Source organism: Rana temporaria, chromosome 5 (assembly GCF_905171775.1).
Source record: "Rana temporaria chromosome 5, aRanTem1.1, whole genome shotgun sequence".
Classification (NCBI taxonomy): domain Eukaryota; kingdom Metazoa; phylum Chordata; class Amphibia; order Anura; family Ranidae; genus Rana; species Rana temporaria.
The window spans coordinates 200,527,391-200,546,833 of NC_053493.1; the positions used below are offsets into that span (position 1 = coordinate 200,527,391).

Genomic DNA, 19,443 nt, shown 5'->3' on the forward strand with positions numbered 1-19,443 from the left:
AAGGGCTTTCTTCTATCCCCACTGTTATTCGCTTTACTAATCGAACCTTTGGCACAGTTAATCAGATCGGACCCCGATGTCAAGGGGATAGAATTAGGAGTACACCAACACAAAATATGTCTCTTTGCAGACAATATACTAATCTTTATATCCTACCCACACAATTTAGCCCCTAAACTACTCTCTATACTGGGAAGCTTTGCCCACATCTCCGCTCTAGTCATTAATCCTACCAAATCGAAAGTGCTTAATATATCCTTAATGCCGACAGAACTCCGACAAGCCGCGACCTCGCTGCTGTTTACATGGGAAACACACCATCTTCCATACTTAGGTATTCAACTTACTGCCTCGCCCACTGATCTTTTCTCTGTCAATTATTTGCCCCTGTTAAAACAGGTAACTAGCCTCAAGAAACAATGGACCTCTTTACCGTCATCCTGGTTAGGCAGAGTGAAAGCAATCAAAATGGCAATACTGCCCAAATTCCTATACTTTTTTAGAGTACTTCCCATACCAGTACCATCTTAATTCCTACGCCTTACACAAAACAGAGCAATGGCCTACATTTGGGGAACAATCAAGCCTAGAATCCAAAAGTCTATCTTATTTTTTCTCAAACTTAGCGGAGGTGTAGGAATCCCATACTTTAGATCCTACTATTATGCGGCGCAACTTGCACAATTACCTAAATATCATGCAGCAACTGAAACACCACTATGGGTAGCAGTCGGATCGGTAGATTGTGACCCCATCTCTGTAGCCAACATGTTATGGCTTCTTCCCAAAGATAGAGCCTCTATCCAAAACCCTATTGCCAAACATTTCCTGAGTATTTGGGACAAGTTCAGAGGCACACAAAATCTACAATCCACGCATAACCCACTCCTCTCCTTCCTCAGGAGCCCTGCATTCTACCCGGCCTGGGAATCACCCATTGCATTCACAACCTGGTTTGACACAAACCTATTCAGACTCCACAAATTGGTCTCTAACAATGCCTTCCATCCTTTCCCCACTCTATGCGAGTCTTTCGTACTACCTAAGTCCAAACTATTTTGTTAACCTACAAATCAAAAATTTCTACATGCCTTTTCTCAGAATGGGATCATTATTGATTTAAATGACACAATTCGAATGAATATGTAAGAGTGACCCACACGTTTGAGGTCTCATTTCTATCCTATACCAACAACTGATGACCGTTCCAAATACAGCACCACTACCATACACTGTGAAATAAGCACATGATCTTCAACGCACAATTAAGATAGCAGACTGGGCTAACAAAACTAACTATAAGGTCCTAGCACGCTGGTACCTTGTGCCAGCAAGGATAGCCAAATATGCCCCCTTATACTCATGAAACTGCTTTTTTAGGCTGCTCAGCTCAAGGCACACACATCCACATTTGGTGGCACTGCCCAGTCGTCCAAGAATTCTGGAGACAAATCTTCAATACGGCCTCTAGTGCCCTAGAGACAAACGTGCAAATGGAACCAATGACGACACTCCTAAACCTTAAACCCGCCAAACTGACACACTCAAAGTTCCAACTACTCTTACAACTCACAACTGCAGCCAAGCAGACATTGGTTGTGGCTGAAGCCAAGCACAGAATGAATAGAGCCATCATATTCGCCAAAATGACAGCTGTTGAAAGCAACAAGATATTACTCAATTTGAAAAGGTTTGGCAACCCTGGGTCAAGCACTGCTTGCCACCCGATTTGGACAATTCCCTGTTATTGCCTTGGTGAATGAGAATCAGTTTTTATTTTTCATCCTTACACTATGGAAACATGTCATGAGCGGAAGCCACACTACCATTCGGTGAGCCTTCTTCCCATCTACACTTGCTCTTTATTTCCTCTCTCTGTCTCTCTGGCTTTGAGTATATGATGTTACCACTAGGGATGAGCCTAAAACCCCCCAGTTCGGTTCGCACCAGAACATGCGAACAGGCAAAATATTTGTTCAAACACGCGAATACCATTAAAGTCTATGGGACACGAACATGAAAAATCAAAAGTGCTAATTTTAAAGGTTAATATGCAAGTTATTGTCCTAAAAGGTGTTTGGGGACCTGGGTCCTGCCCCAGGGGATATGTATCAATGCAAATAAAAGTTTTAAAAACTGCAGTTTTTTTCGGGAGCAGTGATTTTAATCATGATTTTAATCATGCTTAAAGTGAAACAATAAAAGTGAAATATTCCTTTAAATTTCGTCTAAAGTATGCATGTAAAGTAATGTTTCCGTGCTTAGAATTGTCCCTGCACAAAGTGTCATTTCTGAAGGAAAAAAAGTCATTTAAATCTACTAGCGGCTATTCATGAATTGTCGGTCCCGGCAATACAGAGAAAAGTAATTGAAAAAAATTACAGGTGACAGGTGGCCCCGCCCTCAGATACATAAGAACTGTCAGCTAGCCATTCCTCGGGTGACTCCGGTGGAGTCAGCATCGTGTGCGTGTTCCTTCGCTGGATATCATCGCTGGAGCGTGGAGATCACCCATCGCTGGATACCAAGAATGGATTCCATCCAATGGAGTGGAGATCTAGACATTACTGGAATCCTTTTTTTCTTTTTACATTTGTTTTTTTAATAAAGGACTTATAAAGCTGTATCTGTGTGTTTTTTACTAATTTTACTATTTTTTTTGTGAAATAATAGGGGTACCCCTTATCAATTCACATAGAGGGACAGGATCTGGGGGTCCCCTTTGTTAAAGGGACAAAGACATACTTGGGGGGCACACCCAAAAAAATGCTAAGATGGTGCTGCTTTAAGACCAAAGACAGTACAAAACAGATTATAGCGCACACATGCAAAAATTATATTTATCCTGCAAGGCTAGTTAAAAACACCTGAACATATTTAAAAATATGGGGGTTTGGTCACACTATATGGTCATATAGTGCTAAGCCCACTTACTGCGACAAAGTACCCCGAATTAGTGGGTCCTAACCTCTTAATAGAATGAAAGAACCTATTGTCTCAACTCCTCTATATGGGAGAACTGAAGGGATTCCTCCTATGCACTAGTGGCCACTAATGTGAGGTAATGAAGAGGGGGAGGGATGCTCCAGCCCAAGAGACCTGGTTAGGGTCTATACAAAATACAAAGACATACTTGGGGGGCACACCCAAAAAAATGCTATACATCTAAGATGGTGCTGCTATGAGACCAAAGACAGTTAAAGGGGGCTTCCAGATTCCGATAAGTCCCCTGCCCGCAGACCCCCACAACCACCAGGCAAGAGTTGTGGGGATGAGGCCCTTGTCCACATCAACATGGGGACAATGTGACCCCCAAAGCATCCTCCCCATGTTGAGGGCATGTGGTCCGTTACGGTTCAGGAGGGGGGGGCGCTCTCTCATCCCCCCTCTTTTCCTGCAGCCTGCCAGGTTGAGTGCTTGGATAAAGGGTCTGGTATGGATTTTTGAGGGGACCCCTAGCCATTTTTTTTATTTTGGCACGGAGTTCCCCTTAAAATCCATACCAGACCTGAAGGGAACCCCACGTCATTTAAAAAAAAAATGACGCAGGGTTCCACTTAATATCCATACCAGACCTGAAGGACCTGATATGGAATTTGGCTGGACCCCCACACATGTATTTATCTTTTAATTTTGGTTCCCTGCACAAAATTTCATTTTTGAAGGAAAAAAAAGTAATTTAAAACTACTCCTGCTATTAATGAATTGTCGGGTCCCGGCAATACAGATAAAAGTCAATGAAAATGTTTTTTTTTCAATTACTTTTATCTGTATTGCCAGGACTGACAATTCATGAATTGCCGTTAGTATTTTTTAATTACTTTTTTTTCCTTCAGAAATGACACTTTGCAGGGACAATTCTATGCACTGGAAACATGCGCTACTTTACATGCATCCTTTAGACATCTCCCAGGTCCGAAAAAAAACAATACACATAACGTGACAGCAATCAGATCACCAAACGTGCGATCCCTGGAACAGGGAGGGGAAGGTTCAGGTGAAGAGTTGGAGTCACGAGATGGAAAATCTCGAGTCTCTACTAGTTTCGCGATAAATATCGCTTCGTCAGGAGACAATCTACAAATTAAAATACAAAAACAGTACATTAACATCAAAAATGTATATAAAGCTTCAACCAGGGGGTGTATACGGTAGACACCCCCTGGAAAACATAATACAACATTATTGGTAGGGGGATTAAAGGTCATGTCTCCTACCTAAGGGCACAGTGTCCTAAAGCCTCAGGGAGATCCAAAGCGACCACAGAGTTGGTGACTCGCACGGAAGCCAAGATAAAGATCTTGAAGGCCACCAATTGGTATAGGTAGGTGTCATTGGTAATAATACACTTGATTAATCAATGCTGAGTGCCCAGAGAGGGGAGGGGGTGGGGAAAGTTGGAGGGAGGGGGGAGTGTATTGTGAGGTAAGAAGGAGATACCAACCAAGTGACCTAAGTGAAACAAATATATAAACCAAAATAAGTGGGTGGAATGCCTGAAGTGGGTGCAGTGAGGTGAACAAAAGAAAGAGTGGGGGAATGGGGGGGGAGGGAAGAGAAGGTGGGGAAAAAAGGAGGGGGGAATAAAAGGGGAAGAAGGGGGGAATAAAGGAGAATAGGAGGGGAAAAGAAGGGGTGGGGGGAAGGAGAGGGGGGAAGGGGGGAAGGAAAAGAGGGGAAAAGGGGAAAGAGGGAATTTTTTTTTTTTTTTTAGAAGGGGTTGGGGGGGGCAGGGAGCGAGGGGAGAGGGAGGATTGCTGTCACGTTATGCGTATTGTTTTTTTTTTAATTGTCCATGCATGGTTTTAATTCTCTTTGTGTATATTATGCCAATAAATTCTGTTAAATTTACTTATAGCTCTGGTTTGAGTAGATCCACCTTATCTAATACCGCTATAGTCCTCCCCGCCCACCCCTTTGTGTTGGTGTTTCAGGGTTTACGGGGGTTCCCTGAACCCTCCGACTATTCTATGAATATTAGGATGATGGTACATTCCCAATTTATTTGTATTTTTCTAATGTTAGAGGTTAAATCTATTTTATTGTAGGCTACAATTGGTGGACATGGGTAGGCTGCTATTGGTGGACACTGATAAGACTGAAATTGGTGGGTACTGTTAAGGCTGCAATTGATGGGCACAGGTAAGGCTGCATTTGGTGGGCACTAGTAGGCTGCATTCTATGGGCACTAATAAGCTGCATTTGATGGGCACTGATGATGCTGCATTGATGCATTAATCGCTTGTATCATTTCTGCAGTCTCTGACCATCCCTTGTATAATTTCTGCAGTCTCTGACCATCCCTTGTATCATGTCTGCAGTTTCTGACCGTCTCCTGTAGTATGTCTGGGGGCTCTTTCTAACAGACTCAACAGAAGCCCTCTCTGTGTCCATTAGAGAGATCCCCCCTCCAGGTCCCATTAGAGTACTCTGCTTCTCTCCCTGTATTTTGTTTAATGTTAAGACATTGTGGGAGGAACCCAGGCTATCAGACTCCTTAGAGGAGCATCTCTGTGAGTTGTTTCCATAGAAACATGTGTAAAGGGGAGGAGTTAGCAAGATTACCACGCCCATGTGGGGGCGCCGGAAATATTTCTGCACCCAGGCGTCTGTGACTTTAGGATCGGCCCTGTACATTTGTATATTATGATCATATCTGCTCAAGCATCTCTTCTCCAGGGAACATATGTTTATTTTTTGTAAGTTGTTTAATCTGATGTCCTCCAGACTCCTTAGTAATTTTATTTTCCTTCTCTAAACTTTCTCCAGTTAAAGGACATCCTTCCTGAGGACTACTTACCAAAACTGAACTGCATTCAATTCAATGCCATTTTAATTAATGATAATCGTCTGCTAGGCTTGCTAGAGACGGCTTGGCATTTCATGCTGTTGCTAAATCTGTGGTCTACAAGGGCCCTCAAATCTTTTTTTCAATCATAGATTTCCCCAGAGGAGTGCATAACTTTACAATTTTCAGTAATAAACCTTATCTGCCATGTAGCTGCCCTCCTCTATATTTTGTCATGGTATTTTATAAAGTTTCTCTATGATATGGTATGAAGTATAACTTTATCAGCAAACCCTAAAACTGAACTAATAATTTGAACCTATATATCATCTAAAAACAAGTTAAACAGAATAGGTCCTGTGAAAGAGCCCTGGGTCATACCGCTCACAACCCTAGACCATTTAGAAAATCTTTATTACAACTCTTGGGACGCTTTCCTGTAACCAGTTTCCTTTCCAGGTACATACAACTTCATCAATGCCCATAGACCTTAATTTGTAAATTAGGCATTTGTGGAGTACTATTTGAACTGACCTTCTATCTAAATTACTGCTCACTTGTGTGTAGATTGTTACCACATTGGTCTGACTAGAACAATTCTTCATAAATCCATGCTGGTTCTTAGAGAAGAGCGAAGCTTCGGGTGGCCGCATTGCTGGACAGGTGAGTGTGTGTTTATTAGAAGTCAGCAGCTACACTTTTTGTAGATGCTGACTTTTAATAAACACGCAAAATGAGTGGAACTCTGCTTTAAGGACTTTCAGGTATAATTTTGTCCTGAGGCTTTTATGTAACTGCTTTTTATTTTTTATAAACTGAAGAAAATAATGTAATTAATACATCTCCTTTCTGCCTGTCACTTGTGGCAAACATCTCCTGATCATGTATTGTGTGTGGTCTACATGTTCTGTCCTTACAATTTTACTATTAATATAATTAACACATTTCTTAATTTTTTTACTTTCTGCAGTAATATGTTTTTTTATAATCTATTTTAGCTGCCCTGATTGTGCTCTTGCATTTCTTGTTGCACTACTTGTAGATCTGAAATGCTAATGGTGACCCGTAAATCTTATATTTTTTATAGGCAATTTATCTGTCATCATAGGTTTTAGCCTTTAGCTTTTTTCTTTTATATTTGTTCCCAAAGGAATGCAATGATGAAGACCATTGTTTAACGTGTCCTTAAAACACCTCCTCTTGTGTTCAGTGCTCTTTATTGAGAGCAATATGTTGCTGAGGAGCGGGCATGCGCGGGCATGCACGGGCGCCCGATGCTACCATTGGCGCTAAATGGACTATTTAAGTTCAGCAGTTGCACTAGTCAGTGCTGTCTGATCTACAACTATTTCCTTGTTCCTGCATCTGCTCCTGTGTTTGACTTCTGTGATTGACCTGGCTTTTCCTGACCATGCTTGAACATGACCATGCTTGAACTTCCCTGACCTTGGCTTGTCTCTGGATTCTGCTTTGCCTTCCGATTATCTGCCTGCTCCAGTGTTGCTGACCTCTGCCTGTATTTTGACCATTTTTTTTATTTTGACCAAGACGTTTTTCGAAATTTCCATAATTGTACACCTGGACGGTATTTTGATCTACTCCCAGGGCCCTTAAAAAGTGTTCTCTGCTGGCTCCACCAACATCAACTGTATGCCAAACCTGAAAAATGTGAATTGGCAGAGCATTCATTTCTTGGGTCTAGTGATTTCCATGAGGGGGTTAAGATTGACCCCTCAAAAGCCATCCTAGACTGGCCCGCACCTACAGACAAAAAGAGGGTGCAGTGTTTTGTGGGGTTTTCAAATTTCTACCAGAGTTTCATCATGGGATTCTCCACCATCATTTTCCCATCACGCAATTGACTAAGCAGAACATTTGTTTTCCTAAGGCACAGGCTGGCTTTGAAACTTTAAGGGAACTTTTTAGACCAGCCCCATCCTAAGTCATCCAGGCCCATTAATGTCATATGTACTGGAAGTGTTTGCATCAGAAACAACAGTAGGGGCAGTTGTATCACAACACCAGGGTCTCAAAAACCTAATGCACCCCTGGCCTTCTTTTCATGTAAGCTCTCTCCAGCAAAGAAAAATAATGATATGGGGGACCGGAAGTAGCTTGCCATGAAAACTGCTCTGAAAGAATGAAGATATCTCCTGGAAGGGGGAGCACATTCAATACACTGACCACAAAAATCTTGACTATCTAAGCCAAACGTCTGAAGCTACGCCAAGCTTGATGGACTTGATGGGCTTTGTTTTTCTTGAAATTTGTGTTCCATATTACCTACTGACCAGGATCAAAGAACGTCAAGCCGCACTTTATGTACAATGGGCCTAAGAAAGCATCTTGTCGGATACTATCCTGTCCACAGGTAACTTTTTATTATTACAAACTGAACTCCTTTCACAAATTAAGCAAGCCTCTCTGGGTGTTAATTGTCCTCCTGGAGTCACAATGGTGCCTAAGAAAGGATTGCTGTGGCAATAGGATAAAGTATTTGTGTCATAAAATGTTTGGGTAGCTGTGTTGAGACTTTATCATGATCACCCCTTGGTGGACACTTGATATGAATATGTGAACCCATGTACCATTTATACTTGGAGTAAGACTGCTAGAAGCAGACCATGGGGTCTACTCAAGCCCTTGCCAGTTCCTGACAGACCACAGAGGATGATAGTTATGGACTTCATAGTAGGACTTCCTCCATCTGAAGGGTGCACAGCTATTTTTGTGATGGTGGATCGATTCAAAATGGCCCACTTTCTGACTCTGAAGAGCATGCCCCTTCTGCAGTGGAGACTGCTTAAGTTTTTGTGAAAGAAGTCATGAGGCTTCATGGGGTTCCTGCAAATATCATCTCAGCTCAAGGTGTTTGATTTACCTCACGATTCTGGAAGGCCTTATGCGAGGTCTTAAAGGTTCAATTGTCCTTGTCTTCTGCATACCACCCACAAACCAATGGGCAAACAGAAAGGACCAACCAGACACTCGAACAGTATATTCAATGTTTCACACCATTCGTCCAGGAGAAGGGGAGAACTGACTCTCCAGTCAGGCGAACGAGTCTACAGAAAACTTTAAGTTGGAGTGTCTCTCAAAAAACTTGCACTTAAATTTGTGGGACTATTCCCAGTGAAAAGGAAATGTAATGAGGTATTGTATAAATTATCCTTAACAGACTTGTTTAAAACCCACCCAGTGTTTATATCACGTACCTGGTGCTGGAGGCCAAAGGAGAGAGGGCTAGCCTGAAGGTGGAACAGGAGGAGTCAGGCCCAAAGTGACATGGGTCATCTTCTGGAATGCTTGCACAGATGTTCTGACTAGGATGCTTGTCAGAGGTACACCCGGGAGTACAGCTGATGCAATGGAGTAGTTTCTACAGACAGGTGACGCCCGTGAGAAGAAGCAGGACTTCGGTAGCACATAAAACAGGAGAAGTCAGTTCAAAGCCAAGGTCAAGTGCCAAGTGGGGGTCACACAGGAGAGCAGAGAGAGAAGATCTGTTAAACAAGCCAGGGTCAGGTCAGGAGGCAGACAGAAGACAGGTCCAGGGCAAGCTGAGTTGGTAACAGAAATTCACAGCAAGGAGATTACGGAGGAGCTGAAGAACAACCAACAATTGCAGAGAGTGACTGGCTTCCTTATAAAAGGCAAACTGCCAAACTGTGCTGAGAGTGTGTATAACTATGTGCCAGTTTGCATGCATGTTCTGGAGTGTGCTAGTGTGCTCTCTTGCTGCCCTGCAAAGTACTGACAAGAATGCCAGGTCTTAGGACACCTCTGTAATGGACAGTGCCTTGACACCTGATGGGTTTTACTTCCTCTTTATTTCCCTGCAAATGTAGAGCATAATGGACTATTCATCGCATACTAGCCCATTATAAGTCACTTGCCTGAAACCGAAGCCTGCAATGTCATCGGTGTCCCTTGTGCAGGAAGCGTCCATTCTTCACCCCTCTTACTTCCGGGGCCATGGACTCCGGCTCTGTGACTTGCCGGAGTCACAAAATGCCATTTCTAAAGTGTGCATGAGCCGAATACATCGGTGCATGCGTATTTCCAGCACCTACATGTAAGCCTTACTATAGGCTTACCTGTAGGTGAAAGTGGTTGTACTCAGATTACAACCACTTTAATGCAAATGAAGCCTCAATGTGCATACAGATGTGCAGGCACAGGCCCGCGGGTTCTCATTTTTCTAAGCATAGATTTGCACAGATGCGCACACCCACCTCTAACATTGGCACCAAGTGGCCTATTTAAGTACGGCAGTTGTACTAGTCAGTGCTATCAATTCTACAGCTATTCATGTGTTCCTGTATCTGTTCCTGTGTTGGACTTCTGTGAATGGCCTGGCTTGTTCTGAACACTCTTGACTGCTACCTGACCTTGGCTTGTCTCTGGGTTTTGCTCTGCTTATCTGTCTGCTCCAGTGTTGCTGACCTCTGCCTGTATCTTGACCATTCTCTACCTGCTATCCATGCCTGTATCTGACTGTTGTTGACCTGGCTTGTCTGAGCATGCATCCAGTTATCCATCTGCCCTGCTCTGCTATGCATACTACCTGGTCCCTGATGGTCCTCCACCTGCTGCATTCTGCCAGCCTCTTCTGCACTGGACACCAGCCAAATACCAGTCAAGCAACTACTTGCCTGCTGTCTGCCAAGTCCAGGGTATGCTGCTCCTGCTGCCATGGCAATCCAATCCATCTCTGGCAAAGCACCTGCTATTTACCTCTAAGGTCAGCTGGACACCTTAGGCCGCGTACACACGGTCGGACAAAACCGATGAGAATGGGCCGAGGTTCAGTTTCATCGGTCCAAACTGACCGTGTGTATAACCCATCGGTCTGTTTTCCTTCGGTCCAAAATTTTAAACATGCTTCAAAATCGAACCGATGGACCGCTGCCCGATCGGTCCAAACCGATGGTTAGTACACAAAAGCATCGGTTTAAAACCCGCGCATGCTCAGAATCAAGTCGACGCATGCTTGGAAGCATTGAACTTCGTTTTAATTCAGCACGTCGTTGTGTTTTACGTCACCGCGTTCTGACCCGATCGGTTTTTGAACTGATGGTGTGTACACACATCAGACCATCAGGCCACTTCAGCGCTGAACTGATGAAAACGGTCCGACGGACCATTCTCATCGGTTTGGACCGACCGTGTGTACGCGGCCTAACAGGTACTCATACCTCCTTGTGCTCTTCCGGCCACTGTCTCAACATCAGTGATCCTGGAGCCGCGGCCTCTGCATGTCAGATAATCATGTGTTTATCAAATAAGGCAAATAAGACTTTATTGCCTTGCAACTGTTTTTTAGTTCCTTAATTGGTTAGAAATGCTGTAATGCCGCGTACACACCATCACTTTATGTGATGAAAAAAAACGAATTTTTTTGTGAAGAAAAAACAACGTTTTTGAAACTTCAATTTTCAAAAACGACGTTGCCTACACACCATCGTTTTTTCACAATGCTCTAGCAAAGCACGGTTACGTTCAGCACTTTTTCCCATTGAAGCTCGCTTCATAACTAGCTTCTGAGCATGCGTGGGTTTAAAAACGTCGTTTTTGCTACACACAGTGTTTTTTTGTGAAACAAAAAACGACGTTTTGAAAAACGACACAAAAAATTGAAGCATGCTTAAATTTTTTTTTTTGTCGTTTTTCACAAGACATAAATCAACGTTTAAAAACTTCATTTTTTTCATCACATAAAGTGATGGTGTGTACGCGGCATTAGAGTTACAGAATCCTTTTTGAATATAGTAACAACTGAATAAGTCAGTAACAGCAAATATACTGTAGCTCATATACAGTACATATAGAGACATTTAGTTTAATTATTAATTAATTCATTTTACACACTTTATATCTCCATCATCTTTTTTAATCTTTAGCTGCAGGCACTTCTGTAATGGGGTATAAAATACAATCCATAGAGAAAAGTACTTTCATTGTACAACATAACTGAATAAAAAGATTTAAGATAAGGAAAATGATTTGACAATATTTTTATATAATGTCTACCCTGAAGGCAGACATGATATAAAATAATTCTACTGGAGGAATTTCCCTGTTGGGAAATAATTACTTAATCTAAATTTATGACTATATTAATGATATCGCTCTGCATTTAATCTGTTGTAATACATGATTTATGGGAGTTGCACAGGCCAGGAGAAGTGAATTTTTCTTCATACGTTAAAGATTATATTTAAAATGTAACTACATATTTTTTAAAGCACTCCACATCTCTGTAAACTTATGTTAACACTTTTAGTGTTTTAGTGTTTTATACGTAGCAAGGTTCCGGGGGCCCCAGAGGCCTAATGGTGACCTCGAGGGTTAGGGAGAGCTGACATCCTTTCTTGTAGAGTGGGTTACCAGGCATGGTGGGTGTGATGCAAGAAGAATGACGGGCACCAGTCACATTTTTAATGCAAACAAGAAATTTACTGTCTCTTAATAGAACTGGGGGAAAGAGGGATATTTTTGGTAAAAAAAAATCCCAATAGGCATATATTGATTGGTTTGTGCAAAAGTTATTGTGTCTACAAACTACGGGATATATTTTGGGACTTTTATAAATTTTTATTGTTTTTACTGGTAATGGCAGTGATATGCGATTTTTTTTCGGGACTTCGACATTGCGGCGGACAAATCTGACCCCGAATTACACTTTCTGGGGACCAGTGACATTATTACATTGAGCAGTGCTATAAAAATGCACTGATCATTGTAAAAATGACACTGGCAGGGAAGGGGTTAACACTAGGGGGCGATCAAGGGGTTAAGTGTGTTCTCTCAGCCTGTTCTAACTGGAGGAGTTATAGGCTTACTGAAACATGACAGAGATCACTGCTCCCGATCACTGGGAGCAGTAGATCCCTGTCATGTCACTAGGCAGAACAAGGAAATGCCTTGTTCCTCATTCTGCCTCTCCTTGCCATGATCGCGGGCTGCTGGCAGACATCGAGTCCGGGGGACCCGTGGGCACACTCCCATGGCATGCACGTGCCGCTATCCTGCTCTTACGGACTGACGTACAGGTACGTCAGTTTGGGCAAGAGTGCCATTCTGCCAACGTATATCGTCGTGAGACGGTCGGCAAGTGGTTAGGCATACACCTGTGTAAGGGCTGTGTTTGCCCACACAGGATGCACAGGTGTTCCATGCATCTGCATGCAGGCAGTCCTATTCATGTCAATTGGGATGCATCTGCTGCTCTCAATTTGACATGTGTGTGAGTGTGTGTCCTCGAACCCAAACAGTGTGGGCCAGATCCACAAATGAATTACGCCGGCGTATCTATTGATACGCAGCGTAATTTCAAAGTTCCCGTGTCGTATCTTTGTTTTGTATCCACAAAACAAGATACGACTGAATGAGGGATCGATCCGACAGGCGTACGTCTTAGTACGCCGTCAGATCGTAGGTGCATATTTACGCTGGCCGCTAGGTGGCGTTTCTGTCGAATTCCACGTTGAGTATGCAAATTTTTTTGCATACAGCCTACAGTTCTGCAACCAGTAAAGTTCATGTTCTCTGCTTCTTATGCCGCGTACACACGGTCGTTTTTTGTGATGAAATAAAACGACGTTTTTTATCATGAAACAAAACAACGTTTTTCAAACTTCATTTTAAAAAACGACGTTGCCTACACACCATCGTTTTTTCAAAATGCTCTAGCAAAGCGCGGTTACGTTCAGCACGTACGACGGCACTCTGTTCCATTCAAGCTTGCGTCATAACTTGCTTCTGAGCATGCGTGGGATTAAAAACGTTGTTTTAAACGTCGTTTTACCCACACACTATCACTTTAAATGACACAAAAAACGACGTTTTTCAGAAGACATAAAACAAAGTTTTCCCCACACACGGTCATTTTAAATGACGTTTTAAAAAATTTTGTTTTTTTTTATCACGAAAAACTACCGTGGCCCGGATTCAGATATGAGATACGACGGCGTATCTCCTGATACGCCGTCGTATCTCTGAGTCCGGCCTTCGTATCTATGAGCCTGATTCATAGAATCAGGTTCTGCATAGATCCCCCTAAGATCCGACAGGTGTAAGTGACTTACACCGTCGGATCTTAGGCTGCAATTACCGGCCGGCCGCTAGGTGACGCTTCGGTTTGTATATGCGATGAATATGCAAATGAGGAGAACCGCCGATTCAGAAACGAACGCCCGCCCGTCGCTTTTTTTTTACGTCGCTTGCGTTCGGCTTTTTCCGGCGTATAGTTACCCCTACTATGTGAGGGGTATCCTATGTTAAGTATGGCCGTCGTTCCCGCGCTGAGTTTAGAATTTTTACGTCGTTTGCGTAAGTCGATTCAGAATACGGCCGGACGCAAGTTACGCTCACGCCAAAACAATGACGTCCTAGCGACGTCATTTTGAGCAATGCACGCTGGGAAATTTAGCCGGCAGCGCATGCGCAGTTCGATCGGCGCAGGGACGTGCCTGATTTAAATACTACACTCCCCCTAGCCGCGGAATTTGAATTCCGCCGGGGGATTTACGATACGCCGCCTCAAGTTTTGAGGTAAGTGCTTTCTGAATACAGCACTAGCCTCTCAAACTTGCGCCGGTGGATCGTAAATCAGATAGATTTCGCGGATCTAAAGATCAGCTAATCTATCTGAATCTACCCCAGTGTGTACGCGGCATTAGAAAGCTCTGTCTGTGTCAGGCCTTTTCAGAGAGACCACTACTTCTACAGAAGGAGTGAGGGTTCTTCCTTACAGCATTATGGTGGTAGACAAGTTATTCTCCTCAAACTTTGGTTGTTTTCAAAGTAAAAGAACTGATTTGCGCACATTATGTTTTGATGTACTTGTATTAGATTAAATATATCTGCTCAATGAATGTAAATAAAACACCTGTCAATCCTGGCAGAATTTCATTTAGCTGCTCACATGCTGTAGGGAGCTGACAATGCTGCATTGAGATTTCATATAATGGTATCTTCACTGCCCAAATTCTGTCTATGGATTACAGAACATCCCTCTGTTATTAAAATTAAGACAGGGGGCTGTTCTGTATTTCTAACCCACTACATATCCAATGATGACATTGCTGCTTTTCCATAGATCAAGTACAGTAAGTAAGCGTTGTCACTCTAGGACACCCTAGCACAGGGTATCTCAGATTAAATTATGTGATGAATTGAACATATAAGTATATCATAAGTGATAGTGGCTGCACTGTGTAATTAAACTGACATAAACAGTGATATACAACCCACTGAGTTATAAATAGGTGAATTAAAACAGTGAATTACACACTAGCAGTGGCGTCTCCAGCTTTCATATTTAGGGGGGGCACATGGGGGGACAGGGACAAAAGTAGGGTGGCCAACTATAAAATGCAATTATATATATATATATATATATATATATATATATATATATATATATATATATATATATATATATATATATATATTGTAATATTGGGGGTGTTTAGCTCAAGTGGGATATGCGATTTTAAGCGATTCACGCCAGTCCGGAACTATGTTTAAGGGCTTGTTGGCCCACTTTTATTGAAAAGGCAAAAATAAACAAAATCCAAACATAGGTTTCCCACGCAGGGGGTTTTCACTGTCCACACAGAACGGTACCTTCAGCCTCCTGGCTTATACGTGCCAAAGAAAATACCAAGCCGTCTGGCTCTTGACAGCAGTAGCACAACTGCTCAGGCTCCAGCATGGAGCTCTCCTGACTCCTGTCAGCAACCTTAGACTCAGGTCTCTGGGGTTTCACAGTGCAGCCTGCACTCTCCAGCTCTCTAGCTACTTCAGTGCACACCTGCACTCTCTGAGTTCTCCCTTGCAAGCCTGGACTCCTCGGGAGGGTGGAGCCCAGAATGCTGGTCCTGAGTCTCCTATCAGGCCCACACACACCTGCACAATCAGTGTGCTGATCAGCTCTAAAGCCTGAACCCAGGACTGGGGATTTTATTAACCATTGAGGAAACTTGAATGCCAGTTTCCTCTGTAAACTGCAAGCTCCCTGGAGCCCCTCAACCAGTCCAATTGAAAACCCTGGGTCACCACACCCCTGGGGTACCACACTACTACACATCTCCCCCCCTTGTTTCGACCCAGAGGGCGGAACACCAGCATACCTCATCAGGGTTGGGACACCTCTGTTCCGGCTGTCAGCCGCGTAGGCCCAACTCTTTTTCCGGGTGCGTTTCCAGGCACACCCTACCCTGGATCGGAACGGGATCCTACCATTCTGTATCCCCATCCTACTCCTTCTGTCCTTGGGGTTCCTGAACTCACATTTCTTTTCTGGTGGCCCCCTGCCTTTCCTGCTACTTCCTTTAAACTCAGTTTCTGGTTTCTGTAAGGAACCTGCTCCAGACACTATGCCTGATGAGGAACCACCTTTTCTCCAATTACCAATAGTGTCAGTCATTTCTTGCTTAGGGTTTGTTAGGGCCAGGCCCAAGGAGGGACAACACACAGGTGAGCAGCTATCCCCTATGGGACCTTCACAAGGCTTCACTTCACCTGAGAGAGTGAGTAACCGCTCAAAGAGAACCAGGTAATCTGATTCCTGTGGTCCGAGCCAAGGGTGCAGGCAGTGCAATCAAAATGCAGGTTAGGATGAAGGAAAAAAGGTGGGACAGCCGCACTCCAAAAAAACTCCTCCTTTAATTAAAAATCACAAAATACATGCCACAGCAAAAAACAGCACAACAAAAGAAAAGCTGACGTTTCGCACTATGCCTTAGTGCTTCTTCATAGCTATTTTTTCCTTCATCCTAACCTGCTTCACTTCACCTGTTGTCCAAATCTCTGTGGGCAGTTGTCCTAACAACTGACATTGAACAACGCATGACCCATTCCTAGCCGTACCAATTTTTGCCAGCTCACACTTTTCCATGTCACAATGTTTGTTCCTCTCCACTCTATATTTGAGAGTGTCTCCGGGTACCCCATCTTGTACCTCTTTATAGGTGAGAGACAAAATATCTGCTTTTGCTGCGTCCATATCTGGCCCTTCCTTCTTAGGAGGTGTAACAGGTGAGGCAGTATCCACGCCATTTACTAAACACTGCTCAGACACACCTCGGACCGCACTAGCAGATATGTCCATCACCACATCAGGCGGAGAGACCTCTGACATCTCCAGCAGCCCCCCAGAGTGCCTTCCGTACTGAACTGTATGCGGAAGCACCCTCACAGGAAACCGGGAGATCACCTGCCACACTATCAGAAAGCACCGTACTAACCAGTTCCACTGGTGACTAATTTTAACTGGCACAGGTTGCACTACCTGGCTCCATCCATTGGTACCACACAGTACCACCACTGCCGACTGTAATGGAGGCACCCAGGTATACAAGGACTGTGCTTTCACCAGTTCAAGCAAATCCACTAGCATATCTGTAATTTCTACACACTCCACATCAATATGCCAAACATTTTTGGGGACCTTAACCTTATTAGAGACATGGAGGGGCTCATTCACTGCAGCTTGGGGGTCCGAGACCTTTAAAGGGGCATCCACCTCACTGGAGGTAGCCACCACAGTCGGATGCTCCCCTGGAACACTGTCCAAATTTAGCATCACTTGTTTCCCCATGTACACTGCATGCTTCATTCTGTCAGTTTCATCACCAACATCCTCATATGACTGCGGCCTCGTCCTAGTCTCCCTCTGAAGGACATCCTGACTGTCTCGCCACTCTGAGGTTTCTAAGTCATGTGACACCTTGCTGCGCTTTGGGCCATTTCCCTCCAACCATTGTTTACCAGGATCCTTCTCAGATCCTAGAAGTTCCTCAAACCTCAGGAAACCTTCCCCAGAATTACCCTCCTGAACCTCTAGGGGGCCTACTTCTGCTTTACCTTTTACCTCTGTGTCAAACCCATCATTCCCTGTCTCGCTACAATTTTCAGGGTTTTCTACAACCAGATCAACTTGACCAAGACCATCAGGTCTACCATTATTTTTGAGGTCACCCATGGCAACCATACCATCAAAAATCGCCAACATGCTGCATTTTTCATCATGGTCAGAAACATCAATGCATTTGTCATATTTAATTTCACCCATGTTCCGCAGGGCAGTGTCTGGAGAGGAACTGCACCCAGCGGAGTGGTTGTCCACGGCAGCTTCAGTACACGCAAACTCCACTGGCATGAGATCCTCTGCCAGCAACTGTCCCGACCGCTGAACATCACATAACACAACATTTGGATCTTTGACTACAATCAGTTCACTTATTGCTGTGCCCTCTGGCACTTCCACCAACATCAGCTCATTTGGCACGGCACCATCCATTACCACATCATTAGAACCTTTGTGGATCACAGACATGACCTCTTCTGTGCGTTCGCCATTACTTGGCGCTTCCATCTTGTGAGCAACATCATCTGCAGCAGCAAATGCACCATTGCATACAAGTTGCTCTGCAGGTCCTTCATCTGGCACTGCAGAAATCATGTCTGCTTCACTTTTACCAACAGAGGCCTTTTCCAACAAAGCCAACAGGCTTTTTGTCCATCTGTCCCAATCTGTTATCTCTGCGCTACCAGAGGGACAGAGTGGCACAGCAACAGACACCTTGCAGACGTCACTTTTGTTTAAACCAGACTGTGGTAATACATTTTTAACCAGAGCAGGCTGCAATACCACACTCTCAGCACCTTGCTCTGGTGGCGCTTCATTAAACACATGAACACCTTCACACCTGTCATTGCCAGACAGCATTAAGACACTTCCATCATGAGTGTTTTTAAACATATCAGTTTTAGCATTTAACATTTTGTCATCACCATGTTCAGGTACCGTCTTATCCCTCAGAGCGGCACCATAGCTGTCCCAGGCAACCTCCGGCTCCAAAACGCAGAGCTCCCTGGGGGTTTCTAGGGACACCTCTGTGGCATTCATTACAGTTGCTAGGGGAGATAACACATCTTTAACTGTATTCATAGCAACATTTATATCTCTAGTGAGCTGCACTAGCCCATTAGCAGCTGGGCCATCAACTTTAGCCAATACAATATTATCAGTTTTACCTATCACATTGTCATATTCAACTTTACCACTTGCCTCCCCACTGAACAGGGCACTGCAGCGAGGCAAGTCCTTTTCCACACAGACAGTGGATCTCCCATTTGGGGTCACTGCAACTCCAGTGTGCACATTCACATAGTCAATCTTTTCCATGCATTTACCAGCAACAGTCTTACCGATCACTGTAACTGGGGTTGCCATGTTCACTTGAGTACGTTGTCTGTCCTTTATCGCACTTTCACTGGCCAACTCTCCCTGGGATGAAACTGCAGCAGCCACTGCTGACTCCTTAGCACCCCCTGCAGGCACAACAGGTACTTCCTTACTGTTGCCAGAGGTGATTGCAAACACACTTGCACAAGGATCTGGGCTTGCAGACAAAGACTTGTGCCCAGTAGCCATATCTCCAGCCAAGTTCCATAATCTGGGACAAGAAAAAATGCCATGCCCCAGCTGACCACATTCCAGGCATGGTACATTTTTGCACACATCTTTAGTGGGACGTCTCTCCACATCTCCACTGTAGCTCCTCCTTCCGGTTATTATTTGATCTCAAGTTGCTAAGGGAGACGGTGCTCTTCCAGCTGTACTTTGCTGACTCTCCCAAACG

At 43.9% G+C, this 19,443-nt stretch overlaps 1 protein-coding gene across 1 annotated transcript; it reads right to left on the reverse strand.

The window, feature by feature from the left end:
- Positions 1–1,385: 1,385 nt before the first annotated feature.
- On the reverse strand, positions 1,386–19,235 carry LOC120941180. Its single transcript, XM_040354467.1, has 4 exons — positions 16,592–19,235; positions 16,088–16,318; positions 1,574–1,653; positions 1,386–1,475 (listed from the first exon to the last, which is right to left on the reverse strand). Exons 1-4 carry the CDS (start codon positions 19,233–19,235, stop codon positions 1,386–1,388), a joined length of 3,045 nt encoding a protein of 1,014 aa, XP_040210401.1.
- Positions 19,236–19,443: the final 208 nt, after the last annotated feature.

Coding starts and splice junctions, on each gene's coding strand:
- LOC120941180 (XM_040354467.1), bottom strand. CDS start 19,235: ATGGCTACTGGGCACAAGTCTTTGTCTGCAAGCCCAGATCCTTGTGCA. Junction 16,319..16,591: donor CACAGAGATTTGGACAACAG/GTGAAGTGAAGC, acceptor TCACTCTCTCAG/GTGAAGTGAAGCCTTGTGAA. Junction 1,476..1,573: donor ATGTCTGCTTGGCTGCAGTT/GTGAGTTGTAAG, acceptor GTTTGTCTCTAG/GGCACTAGAGGCCGTATTGA.